Source organism: Hetaerina americana, unplaced genomic scaffold (assembly GCF_022747635.1).
Source record: "Hetaerina americana unplaced genomic scaffold, ioHetAmer1.1.p SCAF_154, whole genome shotgun sequence".
NCBI classification, from domain to species: Eukaryota; Metazoa; Arthropoda; class Insecta; order Odonata; family Calopterygidae; genus Hetaerina; species Hetaerina americana.
In genome coordinates, this window is record NW_027286670.1 from 463,458 (window position 1) to 484,401 (window position 20,944).

A 20,944-nucleotide genomic window follows, 5' to 3' on the forward strand; every position below is an offset into this window, starting at 1 on the left:
CTATAAAAGAGCCCAGCTTGGCCTTTTACAAAAGGCAACAGGGAAAACCAAAATTCCAATGATATTTGTGGGAATTGAATTCGCGACCTCCGAAATAGCAGTCAACGTAATACGCTACCATCGAGGGCGGCAAGTTAGTAAAGTATATATTCTGCGGACACATCAGCGAACTTCAACACTGGTGCGCACACTGTAGCGCTGAATTCGAATTTCGTGAAATAATCGGTGCATTAATACAACGCAGGATTACTGAAATATTCAATTTTACTTCATATTTGGCGAAAATAGGATGTTTGTTTATAAATTTCTCGCTGTAGCGGTGTGAAAACCGTTGGAATACTTTTTTAATTATGGAACATGGGGCATCTAGAAGAACCAGTTATGGCGTTAGATAAGGGTGAAATTAGTCATGAATCTCTCTACTTAGATGAAATGGCGTTGGTAGATCTTAAGTAGATTATTGTATCACAGGTATTTGAGTAACTTTACAGCGATTTGTTTTCATCGCGAATCAGGAATGGGTAAAACAACCATTCAGATATGTTAGAATAAAAGTTAATTTAACTTATTTCCGTTTGTTGATCCACCGAGACTCTTTCTATATCATAAGTGTATTATTTAGGACTCGCATCTTCTTCTTACGAATCGGAAATGGAAACATTAAAGACATTAGAAAAATCACAGTCCTTTCTCTGTCCCTAGTACGTAATATAATATCGCTTATTTCAATATCTAATGCCAGGTTGACCGTTCACCCGGACCAGGACAGAATAACCGGCGCCTTCTGTTATAACCTTCACCTCTGATTCTTCCTTCGCTCCTTTGAGAAAGGTGGTTTGGCCACCGAAAATTCGGAAACGTGCGAGTTTGTTTTCTATTTTGTGTGTTTCTTCGTTTTTTTGTTCGCCAGTGATATCTTGATAAACGTTATTATTCACATCGGTGAGACTTTCACATTAATTATATATATATATATTATATATATATATATATATATATATATATATAATATGTATATACATACACGAGATCGAGACCTATATATACGAGTATATGTATATGTATGGGTCGCGGTATTCCTGGGGTGGAGCGTTGGACTTATGACCGGAGGGCCCTGGTTCGATTCGCGGGCAAGCCTCTCTGGGCACCCTAAGCTCCACCCAAGCTGTGTTCTTTTGGGTACCAGATCTTCCTGGGAAACCATAACCGGCACAGGGAAAGGAACTGGCACCACTACCCTGCCGTCGGGCCCAGTACTGGGTGAACTCTATCATCACCTACCAAAGCGGCCTACGAGTTGATTTCTGTGTTTATAGTTGAAACATATATATATATATATATATATATATATATATATATATAGATAGATAGTACTATTGTACCCTAACTAAATAAATACTTCCAGGTACCATGTTGCACATTATAGGAAGATAATGAAACTGGAATACCTTATCCCATAGCAAGGACAAATCCATTAGGTGGGCAAATAGGTGCACTCCTCAAACCCTATGCGCCTTCAAGACGTGACACCGAAAGGAGATAAAATTCAACAAGGAATGGACTCTGGGACGATTCTAGGGATTTGAGTTAAATGTTAAATTTGACAAGCCATGGTTTGGGATACAATGGATATAATTTGAGACAGCAGTGAGGTGACCCGGTGACTGCGTTGGGCGCAAGCACACCATTAAATCATATGAACACGAATTGGTCAATTGATCACCTCACAGTGCCCTAATACCAATAGCATAAAAAAAGGTATCACAATCGGCCATACATGTTACATACGAGTATTCGTGTATCACAACTGGAACGGATGCTATGTAGTTCATCCGGAAACTTCAAAATACCGCAAATAACGCTCAATTAATTCGGTCGTCAGGCCAAAAATTAGATATATTTTGAAGTTGTCTCATTTTAAAATTTTTTGAAGATGGAAATGTTTCCCTGGAAAAATTACCGGAATAGGCTTCAGTAAAGAATGTGATGGGCCAGAAGAATGATGCGGCCGAAGAACCTAAGTAAGACCTATCCATTTTTAAAAAGTAAAAAATGTTATAATTATATCATCATCTTATTCATTAGGATTTTTTTAAACTGAAATTCAATTGGTCAAATCAAATATACATATTTTTCTTAAATTGGAGATATGATATCAGCCAATTGATCAGAAATCCAATACTGAAAGAATTAATCCGCATCGTCATGCGATATACTTATGGCGTAATTGTGATGAATAGCACAACAAGTATCTGCCAATTCTGATTCATTTCCCCAGCACCCTTTATGACTATAGACACTTCCCGCAAGAGTATTTGTGTGATTTTCGGACTCTACGTCATAATAAGTCAATCTTGTCTCTTATACATATACTAAATACGTACTACGTCCAAAAAACAGTTAAGAAAACACCGGAAAGACGAAAAAAAGAGAGCCGTGTCACAGCCAAAGTTCACCCATGTCCCTCAATTGACGCATTGTTACAATACGGTAGAAAAATAGCGAGGAAGCTTAGAGAAGAAACCTTTTTTTCCGAAATGTGCGACACTACTGGTCAGCACATGTTATCAGTTGTCTTACTAGTCTAATTACCATCCTTTACAACATCCAAACCAAAGGCGGGATTCGAACTCGTGACATTTTGGTAATTGGGTGAGGATGATACATATTTTACAATTCTGGTGGGCTAGTAATTAATAAATTCCTCAAATATAATTAGCTTACTTTAAATAAATTGATTGGCATCGGAAGGGACAAGTGATTAGCGTATCTCTGTATCACCCTTAAGCAAAGAAGGGAAATGGGAATGGCGCAAGCATTCAGAGGTTGCGGGATTTTGAAGGTGGTCAAAAAAAGAGAACCTTACTGAAGAGGGACGGAGAGAAGAGTCCTTGTGGACAAACAGTAGAAACGATTGAGAGATTTGTTCTGGCAACGATATGGGTAAAACGAAGTTAACATGCCGCCAAAAGTATATTTTGAAAGTTCACATAGCAGTACGGTATTGTGCCGCTTAAATTCACCCCTACAAGTAGATTCTTGTAGTAATAATCATGCTCCAACGCCGATGCCTTACTCGCCATTGACACCTGGGTGGGGTGTACAAGGATGGAACATAGGAATGGTAGTTAGGCCAAAAATGAGTTCTGTAAGGTAAGGGTGCAGAATGGATGCGGCGGTGGTGACGGAATTGAGATGTGAGGAGAATGTCACGGAGCATGAGGGAAAGGAACGTTTGGAGGCAGAAGGGTACGTATATTGAAGAGGGGCAAAGAGAGAGAGATAAAGAGAGAGGGGTGTCTTTAGCATACCAGGGACCCACGAAAGCTCTCAAATATTCATAAGGAGGGTCTTGTAAGGGAAGAGAGAGGGTCTCGAGTAGAGGGTTGCAGTGGGGAAGGAGAGAAAGAGGGAGGGCGGAAGGAGAGGGGTTAAAGGAGACTGGAGGGGAAGGCCAAGGAGATGCCGTTCAGGAACTTTGAGGGGAGATAAGAATGGTCTGAATATAAGGGAGATCGGAGCTGCAGGGTAATAGGTGAGCATATCTACGACGGCAATTGCGTAAAAGGCGATGTGGAGGAAGATCCCGAGATCCTTGTTGTTTGTTTACAGGAGCCCCGCAACGGGAAATGAGATGCACTAGGTGAAGCAGCCATCAAATCGAGAGGCATGCTGATAGATGGTTCGGTCTGTGGCACGGGGGAATTCATTACCTAGTTTGTGCGATGGGGTTTGAACATCCCAAACGCGTACAGCTCCGCGGAGCGTGAAGGGGCATAGGGTTAATTGAAAGAACGGGGCTGCCTTGGCATGCACTACGGAAGGTATTTAAAAGGAACATATGTGCACAAATTATCTCGGTTATTCAGTGCCCATATTGGAAGTCATCGGAGCGAAATTTTCATGAATAAATAAATAGAATTACTTATATTAAAATGGCATAAATAAATTTTAAATATCCATTCTCACGATGGATAAAATAGGCCATATGCACCTAGGCAATGGTCTATATCGACATGACACCCCGCAAGCCACCTCACACGTTCATGTTGGGGAGTAGTAGGGCACCAGTTATGAATGTACAATTATAAGTTTATACAAACTTTTGAATATATATTAATTAACTCAGAGCAAAAAAGACTAGTACACAACATAAACATGCCTCCATAATTCATCCATTGATTGAAAAAATCATCAACCTGTCCTCTTAAAGCAAATGCGTGTACATTTAGACGAATTGATTATATTTTTTTATGATTGCGCATCTTGTGAGGGAAGGACGAGTTATATGCCTGTTGGAGTAATATTTTGTCTTGTTAATCTCACTGTTTAACTCTGCCCATAACATTTGGTACAATAAAAATTCCCTTCGTACCACATTAATACTTAGGTGCCTTTTAATCTTCTATAAGTCTAGGTCTTCGTGAATCAAGGATTTCCAACTTAAGTTATCTTATAAACTCGTCAATTTTATATTTCAACATACCCTCTTCTCGAAGCATCTGTCGGATTTGTTCTGAACCTTTTCTAACTCCTGAATCAACGTTTTGTCCCATGAATCCTAAATATTTGCCACACATTCTAAATGTGGCCGAACTAAAGTGAATGAACATAACTCTTACCTTTTCATTGCAATCCCAAATTAGGCATGCTCGCACTTCTCCTTACTTAACATCACTGCATTATTAAGTGGATTTAATTCCTACCCTTCCCTATTAACTTCCAGTGATTAACTAAGCATGTGAAGATGCCCGGATCTTTCACTATTATTCTTACGAAAAACCTATTAACACTAACCCTGAGAGGATGGCAAAAATCCACACTTAATTTCTCAATACTGTGTTTTTTTATCTGTTATGAATGAGAGACATATTTTTCATATTTCGCGAATTATAATTTTTTTACTAAAAGATCAAACTATGACTGTGTAGTATACACTATGGTGGCCCCTGAATAAGGATGAGTATTATCTTTCTATAGGTAATTGAGTTTCATTGACCCTCTCATTCACGTTAAATTGGATAAACGGTAAATTAATATAGAAAGTTAAGCTCTGGTTTAGTTAAAACATTCAACATTAGGAGTCTTGATTGCATTACATTGGCACCATGGCTTGGCAGCAGAGTAAACTAAGTTTAGTGATTGAGCATGACACTTTTTGAGTGGTGAATTAAGTGGTGAATACAATTCTTCAAATTATGCACTCACATAATATATTACAGTTTGATAGAAAAATTTCTGTGTCACTAATTTTAAATTAGAAAACCAGGGCATATGGCATTCCACTATTCACAGATTAAAAAAAAATAAATATTAATTTTTAATGAGGAATTCCCGCAAAGAAAAAAAATTCCGCATATGACGTTGAAAGTTACGGTATAAATAAAAAACTGGAATGATATTATATCAATTCACTACATTTGGTTGTTTTCCACTCATAAAACTTTCCAGCATTATTGAAAATTCAGCTAAAATTGTAAATGATTGTGAATATTCCAAGTTACCTATAAAATGAGTTTCTTTCAGTCATCGAAAATTTGCTGCTTAAGGAAGTTTAGTATTTTGTAACGTGATCGAGCAATATTTTGACGGCATTTATCAGAGCCCTAATCTAATGAATGTCCAGAAATCAAAGATAACTTCCCAGATTCATTTGTTTCCATACAACTTTCATCAAGACGATGGCGCTGAAAGCCACTGGAGTTGATTTTCCCAGCGTCAAGTTTTAGGTTGACCGTGAGGAGTGACTAAGGAGGCTTCATTGCGAAGAAGAGAGATGAAAATGGCTTTCCCCTTCTTTATTTCACAAGAAGGAGAGCATAAGGAGATGGAGAGAGAGTTGCAGGAGGAGTGGAGAAGGAAGGAGAAGAAAGGAAAGATTGGGAAAAACTCATGAAGTTTGTAAAGTCGCTGGAAGGGAGAGATCGGGAGACGTGTGGGGGGAGGGGGCGGGGAGAGTAAGGGGAACAACTTTTGGACGGCTTTGTATCGCCGGTCGACATTATATTTTTTTGCACCCTCGTCCCTTCAACCCCGTCTCCATCCGCCAAAACCTGTCAAAATGCTTCAGGGCGAAGAGGTGGGAGCAATAGAAGTGGAAGTTGGGGTAAGATGAGGAGGGAAGAGAGCATGGCGATAAACCGGAGTGAATGAACATGAAGATGTTTTGTTGTTAATGAGTTGTGGTTTTATTGTTAGAGGTTTGGAAGTGCCTAATTTCACTGTTCTTGAGACGCTACCGTTAAAAAACCTCACTCTTGACACCATCTTCACCAACGTATTTACTCCCTTCACTCGCAGCCGAGGAGAGTTCTTTATAAATTTAAAAATTTGAGAAAACGGATCGTATTAAAAGTCACCCTAGGTATCCAGTGAAAACATTTTGGAATTCCACGAGCAATAAAGCTCCGAAATTTAAGTTATTTTTATCAGTGGTGAAAACTTTGACTATTAGGAATTTATTTTTATTTATTTAAATTACTATTTAATTTAATTAATTTTCATTGCCAAAATTCAATTGTGTGCATGAAAAAAATCTAAGAGAATACTTTTTTTATCCTCAAGAATATTAATGGAATTCCGCGCCCAAAGAATATAATTCTCCATTGTTTTAATCAATAAAATAAAAAAATAATAATGAATATAAAATGAAATCGATCTCCCAGAAATACAATTACCTTCGGCCTCTTTTTCAATTTATCGGTATACTTTCAGTCATTAATCCTACTTCACAGCAACAACCGCGAATGAAACTAATCAGCAAATTACCACTCTATTAATTATCGTGCGGAGGACGATGCAAGATCTTTGATTTAATGTAGCTACATTTCCGGATTCTATGATTGTCCTGTTTCATGCATAGATGTAATCTCCCTGGGAGGGAAACTGCTGAAGTTCACCTCTTCATGAAATAACCAAAACGGCACTAAAAGATTGTTTCAATCAAGAGTCAAAATTTAGAGGTTTCCGGTGGGAGATGGGAAGACAGCGAAAGATTTTCCTCCGCTCGAATAATCGCTGCGATGAAAACTCAACGAGTGGTCGAGAGAAGCCGATCAGAGTTTCTCAAAGGCCTCTAAAATACCAATATTCTCATAAATAAATTTGACCTCGACTCGGGACCTTACTCCCACTCCCGCCGTTTATCCTGAGACGAAATGAAACTGCTAATCGAGGGGAAAACTGTTTCAGTAGAGGATGGGGGAAATTCTTTGCGAATGCACCAAAGGATTTTATTCCGGTCACGTACTTTGAACCTGGTTAAAATACCTTTGATCTCGAATAAATCGGGGGAACCCTCAAAGTCGCTTCAATCGGAGAAAATACCACTCTATTGTATATTCCAAGTGGACACTTCTTGATGGCATACCACACTGAACAAAAGGTACACGTAGGTTCACGCTCTCCACTCTTCCTGTATTGAAATTGCTGGGATAGTACGCTTAAATATAAGCCATGTCTGAGAACATGTATCAACTTCCTAAATAATGAGCTCCAATCCAGATAACATAAGAAAAATCGTGTAAAATACAAGCTACCTATAATAAACCAAATGTTTTAACCCCATAGAACGGTGAATACTAATACAATCAAAAGCACTGAAATAGTGGCAGGTGAAATGCCTCGCCATTTTTACCATGTAAATTTATTAAGTATACCATTGATTTAATCCTGACTTGTTTGTCTCTATTTTTGACTTCCAGATGGCAGCTATGTGTGCATATGGAATTGCCTTATCGGAACTTTTGATAACTTATTATGTTACAATACAGATTTTAATTGAAATATATTTTCAATTGATTGAACCGATTTACTGCAATTAAAAAAATTAAATTTGGTCCATAATACCGACAACTAATAGTTGAAATAACTATAAATGAGAAATTACGATAAAACAGAAAAGATTCATACACTAAGATAAAAGTATTACGCTAATATTTATGACCAAACTGCCACAAAACTATTAACAGCTGAAATCAGATGCCTAAAAATCTCAGGGAACATTACAAAAAAAGAGATTAGTTTTATTAATCATTTCTAATGTTACAGGAACCCGCCATAATGATATATGCTGCTTTCATTTGAGGTATATGATTCAAATTACAGATAATAAATTGAATGAACGATATTCAAAGCATTTTAAATTCATATCATATCTCGATTAAATCACGTTTACAAATTAGTTTCATAATAAACAAAATTTAATCTATTTCATAGCAACAACATTTTTTATATTTTTACGGCAAGAGACGGATGCGCTTCCGCCGCAAAAGCTTAATGGAGCTTCGGTGCGCTGTGCATCTCAACTCCAGTGAAGTAAAGCCTCTTAGAGGATCCTAACTGCATGATTTGGCTCCGTTCCTGCAGAGCACGGTCTTTGGGGAACGATGCAGCGATGTATGCCTGGTTACCCAGAGAACTCTTTTCCAAAATTCTCTTTTCTCTCCACAACGAGGGCTTAACGGAAATTTTTCCTTCAAATTCCACTCCTATGTCTTTGGAGTATCTCAAAATGCGGTTCACTAAATGCAGAACTAATTGGTCAATTATTTCTGAAAATGCGGGAATGGTAAAAGGTAGAGGAAATACCGACCATTAATAAATCAAACATAAACACATCTTAATATCATCAACAATTTTATCATTGAGATCATTAATACCTCTTCAAAAAGTCTTAGGGTTTATTTATATATATATAAATAAACATATATATATATAAATAAATATATATATAAAAAGTCATATATATATATATATATATATATATATATATATATATATATATATATATATATGACTATTAATATGTCCAGTATCGTTTCCACCATCTCTCTCTGACAATCTTTCATAGTCATAAGAATTCAGATTTCAAACCTGACACAATATTTATGTCCCAGGGGACATAAATATGCACAAGATAAATATACAATTAATAACAAACAAAGAAGAGTAAAAGAAACTACCACCATCTGAAGGAAATATTTTTGAAACTCTTCCCTAAGGATTCGAATACCATCCATTCAAAAAAGCTCAAGACGATTACTCAATCCCGCAACTACTTATAAGGACGTATTGAAAATAACACTAATATAGTGAAAAATATATGAAACTTTATTGTTAAAAATATTAGGGAATATATATGTTTACCTGATTATTTGTGTACTTTTATTAGTTCCTTAAATACACTTAGAGTTAAGATGAAATATATGGATGTTACTTAAAGCTCGGATCTTCTAGCCCAATGAAAAATTCCTTACATTATTCTTTCAAAAAACTGCGGCTTCTTCATTTTATTACGACTTTTTTAATCAGTTAATACCAATTCAGGCATTCAAAATATATTTGCATGTTCTTTTAATGGAATTGGAGCGGCAATATTCTTTAACTATCACTGGAAGTTCTAAATGAATTCGACAGATTCAGGCGAGATGTAGTGGAAGTTCGTCATTATGAGAAAAACAAATTTGCACAGATTTACTGGTAACGTACAACGCGTTGCAGTTCATAGAACCATCCTCAGGTACAAGAGAACATTCAAATTGTGAATACATCATATTTATACCTGTATGTGAAACGAGGGGAGAAAAAGAGTGAGGAGTAAAAGTTCTTTCAAATGCTTAAGGAGATCACAATCGTTAACGAAACTTGAATATCAGACAATTTCTTCATAACTTTTAAGCATTTTAGCTCTGTCTAGTCTCATGGTAAATTAAAGAAAAGTATCGGTGTATTCGGATTTTTAATGGCTCCTTGGATATACAGGAATTATTTTTAAAAGTACGATTTCGTGAATATTATAACAATATTATAATTAATATGTTTTCCAATCATACCACTTTTGTGGTAAAAATTTTATTTTCTTATAGGTGAATTCGACATCACAATATATTTCTTTGTCATTTTTTTCATGGCGGCAAATAGACATAATTGCATTTGTCATATGCACATCTGTCATCAATTCAACATCTTCCCCACGCTAAGCAATTGTTGCAACTTTCGGAAATTTTTAGGGAAATTAACATAGGTTTTCAGGTTTTCGAGGACCAATCACAGAAAGAGCAAACATTCCAATAGCTGTTCGGCTCACGAAAAAGTAATTTATAGCCATGTATCTCGTAGGAATGTCCATACGAAAAATATCCAGTTTGAAAGGCATGTGAACTACATGAACATATTTTTCCGTTCTTTCCCAAAAATCCTGGTAAGAAGAATTCAGATATCGCTTCAACAGCTAAATTTCCTGCCACTATGAAAAACAGAACATGCCGAAAAATACGAGACACTAATTGATCACCAATCTCATTATCTTTTTCGGTATATAACCGTGATACGGATAAACCATACTTGCAATAGCGCTCCTTCTTCATAAATAGACATAAATGCTCCCACAGCTCCCAAATATGCGAAATAAGGATAGCTTATGTTAAACAGGGTCACTAGATGATCAAGATATCTCGAGATTCTACAATGGGCAAACGTCGATGAAAGCGACGTGTATTTAACTAATACAATAAACTCAAATGCAACAGATCAGGAATTATTCCCTTGAAGGTCAACAAGGGTAATATAAATGAGTGCCTCAAATAATGTGATAATTAAATAACTAAAACATCAGATTGATTTTCCTCAGTTATCTTGATTTCGTTTCGTTCCATGACTCAAATTTCGTTGCTAAGGAATATCATTAAGTAAAAAACTAAGAGTAAAACGTAAAGCCGAGTGAGTGTTTTGGACATGAAGCCATGCGTACTGAATCCCTTGACGCTCAATGCCATTGAGTTCCTCTAATCTAATCTTTCTTTCAGGGCCCCAGATAAATATTTTTTGAATACATAATTTTCCAAGCTTCCTTTACACAGTTGAATTGTTTCCATTTTTTCATTTATTTCGTAAAAGTACTCGTACAAATATGTACTTTTGCTAAGTGTGTGAGAACAACAAGAGCAGACAAGGTATTTAAAGTGGGGAATACTACAAAGATTTTTCAATTATGAGTAAAATCTACTAAGTAAAAACGCCTACAATTGTTCTATCCGGATATTTCCTTAAGTACATTAATCTACTATATTAGTCGAATAAGAGCTCACAACTCAAAAAAATGTTTTGTCCGCTGGAAATGGTAAGATTTTAATATTAGCTCCGTCAAAAATAAACTTTAAATGCATCGTTGAATGAATGCAATTAGGTCAACCTGACTATCCTGACATGCGCCACAATAATTTTTCTATGATAAAAATATTGGGTGGAATGGGAATGATGATGAACTCACCCCTGACGACCAGATGGACCGGATTTGAGGTGAGGGCGTCCTGTGATGCGAAGTCGGATGCCGTCACTTGGCACTCCCACTCGCCGTCATCGAATTCCATGGCGGCATTTCGGACCCAGATGCTGCAGTCTCCTCCTCCCATTGCACCATCCGTCCCTATGGCAGATTCTGGAGACACCCACTCGTACTTTCGAATATATATCCCGACGGGCTGTGCAGAGAGAGAAAGAGAGAGGACGGTAATAAAAAGAATCAAAAGACAGAAAGGTCAGTCGCGAGACAAAAAAATTATTCTCTTCAGGAATACAAATGGCAATTTAGTCAACAAAAAGCTCAATGAGAAAATGTTCCTTTTCAAAATAAATTCTTCACGTATACCACATTTGGTTCAACAAAATGAATCTAATTTTCTAAGAAAACTAGGGAGAACAGTTTAATATAATATCATGATTTTTTCAGGGGACTAATATTTCAAGGATCGAAAATGTGGATTCAAAATATTTAAAATGAAATTTTATGAAGTAGAATATATGATTTAGGGTGTTTTTCTGATGCTTACTATCATTTTCAATGAATGCAATTGATTTTGAAACGTATTCTGAATAATCATCCAAAACTATTGATATATATATATATATATATATATATATATTGTATATATATATATATAAAATTAGCTATATGAGTATAAAATTATATATGTATATATATTTTCTATATATACATAAATTTTTTATAAAGTTTTATTCTAAACTATGTTTAGAATAAAAAAAGAACTTGCTTGAACGATAAAAATAATCAAAAATAGGTTCGGAAAGCTCTTGTATTTAAACTTTTTCCGGTTCTTGAAAACCTAACATTTGCTTCCATTAAGTTTTATAATAAGAGTAGCGGAAACTAAACCATCCAAATTTTATATGGTTTCACGTGGGCGGTGTAAATGAATGCTAAGGCTACAGCTCATCACCTTTCCCGTGCCAGAATTTTAAACTTAAAATTTGCAATGCACTTGTAGGTAAAACCATAAGCTATAATAGAAGATTGAAGATATCAAAACCTACTTGGCTGATATACTATATATATATATTTTTTCTCTATATATGTATGTATATATATATATATATATATATATATATATATATATATATATATATATATATATATATATATATATATATACACATGAATTGGATTGATGAGTAAAAAGCAGTTCACTACTTTCAGATAAATTATATATATATACATAAAAAAGAATCCTGTTTTCTTTAAAATCATTATTCATAGCACCTAAGAAATATGAGCATAAAGGGGAAAGACTATATTAGATAATGGGATGGGCATAGTAGATATGCGCGACATAAAATTATATTTTCTTACATTGCTATATATTTAATTATGAATTTGGCGAAAAGTAATTAATTATTATAGCATAGTATTCCTGGACGAATGATATCAGACTTTTGTAAGTAAGCTCTTCTAGTCACGCATTGTGCAGAAGAAAAATCAATACACTTTTTTCATTAGACAACGACCAATACACCTTTAAAAAGGCATTCGAATTTTGACCAGAATACATTTTTATTATTTTACTTGGTTTTCTTCAGAAAGGAAATATTTGTAGACACATACTCTCCAAAGAAAATTATTTTGACTGTTTTACTGATGAGACGATAGAATGACATTTTATAATTAGCCTCATATTTTCTACATTGCAATCAGCAATACAATGATTTATCACCCACCACATTTGCTCCAAGAGAGAAGCCCTTACTGTCTTAAGGATAATCTGTAGACTAACTAACATACATATCAACGGGTATATTGCAACTATCTGTAGTACTATGCAAAAGTACTGCTCTCATTGGGTAATTCAATAACCGTAATTCGATACCCAAGGCAGTTAGACGAGCAGTCCAAAGCGCAAAATTAGCAAAAAGGAGTGATATTCGTATTGGTTACGTCTTGAATGTGATAAATAAATATCGCATGAAGTTTATTCGTGACGTAGCTAATATTGCCCGCCTCAAAAAATTTTACCATTTATTTTGGCTACTTAAAGCAGTATCTTAAGCACCTTCTGACGGGATGGACGGGAAGGATTATAATTTTTTTAATTCGGAAAATACTTTTCCTTGAAAAAATGCTAAAATTGCTCCCTGTACACATGTCTGTATTTTCTCTGAGGATTAATTAAGGCCCGCCGCCATTAATTTCGAGAATTTTTTCCAGAATGCCGTAGATTTTCCTCAAATATAACGCCGACATGAAATATCCAGCACGGATTAAAAACGCAAAAAAGTTTTCCAATTTAAGTTGGCGTTTTGAGGGGTGGAGGAATGGGATATGAAGTGAGGATTTTTAGGCGGATTGGGCTGATGGTAGCGAGGGATGGGGGAGGAAGCAAGTTTTGGGTGAAATGGGGACTTGAAAAAGAGAGTCGAAGGGTGCTGGAGACGAAAAGTGCTGGGTGCGGCCGGGAAGGGGGGGGGGACGTATCTCGATGGATCTCTATTTGGCTGGATTGGCTGGATTTCTGGTCGGAAGCCATTGCGGTAATTGGTGAACACGAAATTCCGACATTTTATTTGTAATTCAAACGGTTTCCATTCGTAAAAGTGACATCCTGCATCTCCAGAGTTAACTTTTATAGCCTTAATGCTCTGATGAGCCATCTCAAACCATTATTCCTATGCCCCATTCGAGAGGTATTAGGGCAAAATCCATTACATATCTGATCTGCGAAAGTGTTACTTCATTTCTCTTGCATTTCAAGAGTGAATGTGGTTCAAGTACGTCTTATTAATGTAAAAAAACATTTTAAAATAATCTATCAGGAATTAATGTCAAATGTAAGAAAGTGAGCCTATAAGATAATGGTTTTCTCATTTAGATTTTTTAAACTAGTTCTGACTTGCTTTATATATTTTTGACTTTTTATTCCATCGCTTCCGGGAATTTCTTCTCCTATGCCTAATTTTGAGTGGCACATTTAAATGTGTAAATACATACAGTAAAGAGTTGGCATTTATATTCTTTAGATTAATTAACTACAACACAGCATGTCTAAAAAATCTGGCATAGCCATTTAAGAATCATTTTACATACGGAAATAATAGAGAAAAATACATCTTTTATTTTCCAAAGATCGTGATGTAAACAAACCTAACATCTTAAGAATAATTTGCAAATTTTGTAAAGCGTTCGAAAAAATAAAAGTTACCATCTTAGATGGGAAGAAGGCAGAGAATACGATTTCGAAACAATGAATTAGAGGGGGATTCTATTCACATATTTTGTTCAAATGGAATGATTCAAAAATAACCAGGATGTGGTTTATACACCATATCAGACATATTTGCATATGAAAATCGTCCGGCGATATAGGAAGCGTACAGATATACTTCAGTGTGCCTGGACGAGACTTCTGGTGCAGCGTCATCAGTTTCACAGGATAGATACTCGTAATGAGAATTTAGTTCCCATGAAGTTTATTTTAAAATCAAGAGGATTAGAAGGGAAAGGAGAGTATGTCAGATGAAAGAAGGAAATGAATGCAACTGGGCACTGAGATAGAGGGAAGAATGTTCAAAGGACTAATTTATAAACCAATCGGGTTTATTGCGCGTAATGGGAAGAATAGTGCAGGAATATAGAGAAACTTCTGAGACGGAAAAGTGATACTGATAAGAAGATCACATTGTCAGGAACTATTAAAGAAAAAAAATATAGTGACCATTCGGGATAAGACAGGAAAGTTTACATTTATTCATGTCGTCTTTTTTTAAATATGTTCAGAGAAGGAGAAAAGAATGCATAGAAGGCTGTTAAGTTAATATTCGACCAAATATAGCTTAGCAAGAGAAAAAGAACGTGAGAGGAAATTAAGGCAAAACATATAGGAGAATATGTAGTATTTCCGCTTAATTAGGAAAGAGCATAGAAAAAACAAAGGAAGAGAATTTTGGACTTCTATCTAGTACGAGGGGGAAACTTCGCATCTTCATTTTGAGAAGAGCTCAACATTCCATGCCATTCACGAATATAGATTTCCATCTTCAATGCACGAAGAGAGACGACAGTGAGTGAGGAATATAAGATCATACAATTTTAAGTTAACCTACAATAGGAAATAAATCACAAATATAGGTGATGCCTAGTTAGACAACCAGTAACCTAGTCAAAAATACACACTTTTAGGAATGGAAAAGAGAGACCATTAGAGTGATGAGAACAGTAAAACCAATGATGCTATACAGTAAAGCTATTTTTGCATACTTCGTGGATCAGGAGAAATTAAAGCGAGTATAAACGAGTAAGCTAATTAAAGTTTTTGAGACTATTTCACTACAGTTGAAGGATTAGCGGTCTAATTGTTTTAATAGCAGTTGTCTATCTGGCTATGGTAGGCTTTCGATGGACCCAGGCGAACCACACCGCTTTTCGCCTAAGTTATGACTACTACTACACAGAAATCTTTTAATTCTACACTACATACTACAATATTCAATTATTTAGGTAATGATACTTTCTATCTCCAGCAATTATATTAAAAATTCCTATTAATCTTCTATCTTCTTCATCCATCTTTCCCAATCTTCTTCATTCTGTAAAATTCATAAAAATGCGTGAGATTCAGCGATAGTCATCTACTTCATCGAGGTCATCCTTTAATGTGCTATGAAATGCTGAAATACAGTTCAAAATTTATTTCTGACTTGAAAAGCACTCGGCTGCAAATTGCGGGCTCTGGGTTTGAATCCCGATCAGGTGTCATGATTTTTACGATATCAAATATCTGTGTTCTCCCCTATATTATCTTATACACTTATCCATTTCCTCCCAATATCTACTGCATTCACTCGACATCTTCGATTTCCTGCCTTCAAACTTCCCCATACACGCCTAGCATTTTTTTCTTTTTTTCCTTTATTTATTCATTTCTCTCCACAAACGGACATACAGACTCCAATCTACTCCTATCATTTTGCTTCAACGACCAAGTTTTCGCACCACCGCCCAAAGCCACTCTTCAATTTAAAATTTTCATTTCTTTTCACTTCTATCAAAGGTAACTTCGTCCATTCCATTTTGTAAAAGCTTCTCCCCTAGCCGAATCGCGTTCTAAATGTCCTTATTAGTTTGCTCATCATTTAAATTTATTCCTACGCAAGAAGGGACACTGTCTCACCCGCTCTGATATATGTTGCTCAACTTTAATGCATCGGTTTGCATTTATTTTTGTTTGGAACTTTATTAATTCTCAAACATCGTTCGCTTACGAATGATTGACGATGAACCATCATCTCCCTATCTCATTCTGTAATGAGCAAAGCAGTAATTGCAATCCTCCGAGGTCTCTGCATTAGTCACAGTGAAAAACTAGGCATAATTGAAATGGGCAGGTATAGGTAGATGAGCAAGAAAAAGCTGTCCTGTATCAAATGTATCCTCATATTACTATGCGCTGAAGAAATATTAATTGATGGTGGTGCATGTGAAAGTGCCAAGATTGAAGGTGCGCAGAAAATGATTCAGTCATCTTTACTAAATATCTAGTATTAGCTATTGATACAGTTTATTACTGCTATTCTTTAGCTTGTCAAAGAAAAAATACCTGGGGCATGGGCTAACATCTGTTGCGTTACAACAGGAATATTTTCAAGGAATCAATCATTCTATCGTTTAAGGTATGTAGGTTTTGGATGGACACATACTTAATTGTACATTTCTTAGCTTGTCTTAGTAGAATAAAATACCATACACTACACTAAATTACCCTTAATTCCTGCCTCCCATCAACCCGTCCAAAATTATTATCCTGTTTCTTCCCTCACCTCGTTTTCCTGACGTTCTGCCCTCTACCTCAGTATTTATCTGTTGTGATTGAAATTTCAGAGTCAATCAAAATGCTCTGCGTCCATCTTTCCTGCCTCCGATGGACTCCTCACAACAGCCCCCCTCCTTTTTCCAACATGGCTTATGCTTCTTCGTTTCTTTTTCTTTCTGTCCATTTCACCTCCTCCTGGCCCACATCTCAACAATCCGTGCTCAGTGACTAAGTGACGTGCATCTTGCTTCAGTGACTAAGTTTCTGAGACACAACAAACCAAGAATTATATCAAAGTTTTATAGAGGCTAAAAAAATGGATCCACGGCGAATATATTGAAGGAAGTTGTAGTGTGTAGATCCATGAGCAAAAATTGCCTGGGTAATAGAATCATTAAGGAGGGATCACACAGGCAAAAAAACCACCAGCGAATAAATCAGAATTGATTACAGACCCATGAAGATAAAAGAAGGTTAATAAGCAACTAAAATTAATGCTATATGATTCCGAAACCTGATATTTTGGGCAAGCAGATAGGCATTGGGACTTTTTATTCGAGGGTATTGGGATAGTTCGTTGGATAGAGGCGTATACAAACGACGAAGATACACGAATACTCGCATAGGGGTTTATCAGATAAAATCTAAAGGCATAAAATGTGTGATGAATGTTTTTTGAGTGGTTCTGGCATGGAGAAGACTTTGAATGGTAATTTGAGACCACCCAAAGCCTACCTTTAGAATCTATGCTATGGTTATGATCATGTATTAGACATGCATACGCCTCTGGAGTGTTTCGACCGAATTAAATTCAAACCAACTTTTTATCTACTGTACAAATGGGTATTCAACTTACCATGAACCATTATCATACATTTTTGTTATTCTAACGAGTGCTAAGTAGAGCACATAGCCTTTCTCTATTACGGCAGTGAGTGCAACCGGCCGGTTAATGGCTTGTGCACACGCGAAACATTTTTCCTTGCTCCTAATGCAAAAGTGAAGGGTGTCTGTGCGGTAGGCCAGTAATTACTTGAATTCTTTCCGTTTTCTTAAAGTCAAGGTTTCATAAAAAAGTTACTTTAATGAAATTTTTCTCCGAAATATCCCAATAACATAAACGAAATCAATAAACAATGATTCATCTGAAGATGATTTTTAAATTGACCGCAGGTTATTTAATGTAAATTATATCTGAATATTAAGTTCTGAAGTCATCAATTGAACTATAATTAATGGGTTTAGGCCAATATTTTTTTCTATATTTACAAATTCAATGCATAGGAAATTTTTAATATAATTTCAAATACATATTGTAAACTATAGCATATACAGGAGAAGGTGCTGGATTGCACCTAGACATTATTTTATGAAGTTTTTGGCTTGAATTATTAAATTGAAATTTCACACCACTTTGCTTTCCCTTCAGCTTCCCTTTGACCCTCATTTCCCAGCCAAAAAGGGGATTTCTCTATCTAACTCCTCTCGTTTGATTAGCGGTTCAAACTTCATATTCTTATTCCCTCAGGTGCTCTACTTCTTCGTCCAATTCCTTTTCCTCTGCATATTATCGCCACTACCTTCATCTATTTACTGTAAACACCTTCCACGACTTAGTATTCTTCACCATTCAGCTTTCAGCATTCGATTCATTGCCATACAAAAACGCCAACAGCCTCTAGCTGCTCCTTTTCAAATCTATTCTGTATTACACCATAATTTATGCCATCATAAATGCTCGGCAATTTATCCTTCGCTTTACTTTTTATAAATCACGGTGTATTTCCTTCTTGTATTTTTTAATATTCTAATCTGATGAACTTCCATGGTTGTGAAAAAATTTTTAACCAACGTAAACTATATCAGGCTTAATATTTCGGATCTTGTCCATCAATATGATTATTCAGAAGACTATTTCTTGGTGGAACTGGATTCTTGTTATTCTTAGTAAAAATGCTCATAAGGTCATTTATTTGGAAAAATCCATAAACAGGGCATATTTAAACAAGGCTGGATAAGTGGATCCAATAGTTTCATTATTCAACAAGGATGAAAGCTGTTTTTCCGGATGAAAAGGGACTGAAAAACTTTACAGTTCATGGTTTGCCAAATATAAAGAGCAATTAGTCGCCAATTTCTTACATTGAAGAAACTAATATAATTATGAATCAAAGTAATAGTTAATTTATAATAATATATGATTAAAGGTACTTTTATATATTGTGATTTATATATATATATATATATATATATATATATATATATATATATATATATATATATATGTATATATAGGAAATCATCAAAATCATAATCCTATATGTATATATAGGAAAGTATTTTGTTATGTATTCTTAATTATCCCTATTATGATTTCTTTTAAAAAGTTTCAATGATTTGCCATTTGATATATCCCAAATTGCCTTAATTTATTGCAAATAACGGCATGATTTTCTGTGCAACGTCATTTCATTGTAACCTTCCTCAAGTTATTCTCATACGCTTAGTTTTGTAATTTACATAGGAATTTCTTTTTTTTACTACCACAGGCTTATGAAGTCATCGCACAAAAATATTGGACTCATCCTCATGGTCACTGAAATGGATTAGTTGCGCCTGAGGCAGCAAAAAAACTGCCATAAATTGTCTCCTGTGGAACGCAATTTCGCACTTGACAACTACAACCTTTTGGTGGTTATTTTTACTCTCAGATAAACACAGTGGTTAACATTCCGCAACCGCTCTAACTGTCGCAGGAAGCATGTCGTAAAGGCATTTATTTTGTTTTGTCGCTGTCGCAATTTTTACAAATTCTCACCGTGCCTTGTCCCTCGCGAATTTTTCGCGCCACCGCGGCTTCGAGCCACCGCGACAGGGCACATAGCAAAAGAATAACAAAAAACGTATGCATTAGTAGTCTTGAAAAGTCAGTCGCGTGCATCCTCAAAGTGGGGCGCAGTGAAGAGGTTTCCATTAAACGCAAACGAGCTCCACTCACGCAATTTCGGTTTGGTACCTACGTAACACGCAGATTTCAAAACCAGACATAGGACAAAAATTTCTCCCAGGCGATAATTTTAACGCCTGACGTGTCACAATAATGAGTAAATCAAGCTCAAATGAACTGCAGGCATAATCTTTACTTCCCATTGAACCACAGGTGATTGGCAACCCTCAGTAGAAATCACCTCGGTATCTCTGAGTTAGCCACCCTGAATGTTGAAATACTGCATAACATCTTATATTTTATAGAGTATTTTTGTGTGACATTATAAATGTTTTTATTTAACCAATTATCATGAGAAAATATTTATATTTTTTATTAATATATTAACACCTTGACGTGTGATTTGGAAATAGACACCACTGCATTACGGGGATATCTAGTAAGTGAATACCGCAAGTATCACATTACGAGGCCTCAAAATCCAGTGTTAACATATAAATGAAAATTTTGTTGACCAATAAAATGCTGAAGACTTTGATAGAAGGGAGGTTGTTAGCCAATCAAGATAGGATAAGGTTAGGGATGTTGGACGGAATCAATGAAAGAAGAAAGTATGCAAAATTGAAGAAGGGTTTAATGTAGGCTATCAGGTTGTCGTGTTCGACGAAACTACTTAATTTTGGGTTATTTAGTCCGTGTTGATAAAAAACCTACATTAAACGATCAACATTTTAAAAATTAACACATATTTTGAATCATATTATTTGAAGAATCTTTAAAGGTGCAGCACTTAGCTTTACTATATGAATAAAAACCTTAGTCAGATTTTCGATCGAATAAAGGTTTGACTTCCCTGGAAAGAAAGTGAAAAATGTAATTGCAGGACGTTTCTTGTCCGCAT

General features: G+C 35.7%; 1 protein-coding gene across 1 annotated transcript in view; it reads right to left on the minus strand.

Annotated features, from left to right (window-relative positions):
- The window catches only part of LOC139686950 (kin of IRRE-like protein 2), a gene marked incomplete at its 5' end in the record, with an annotated part of 594,080 nt that overhangs the window by 455,437 nt on the left and 117,699 nt on the right, over positions 1-20,944 (minus strand). The window contains one exon of the mRNA XM_071583986.1: positions 11,270-11,480. Within this exon, the coding sequence (XP_071440087.1) occupies positions 11,270-11,480 (211 nt within the window). The remainder of the gene's footprint in view (positions 1-11,269; positions 11,481-20,944) is intronic.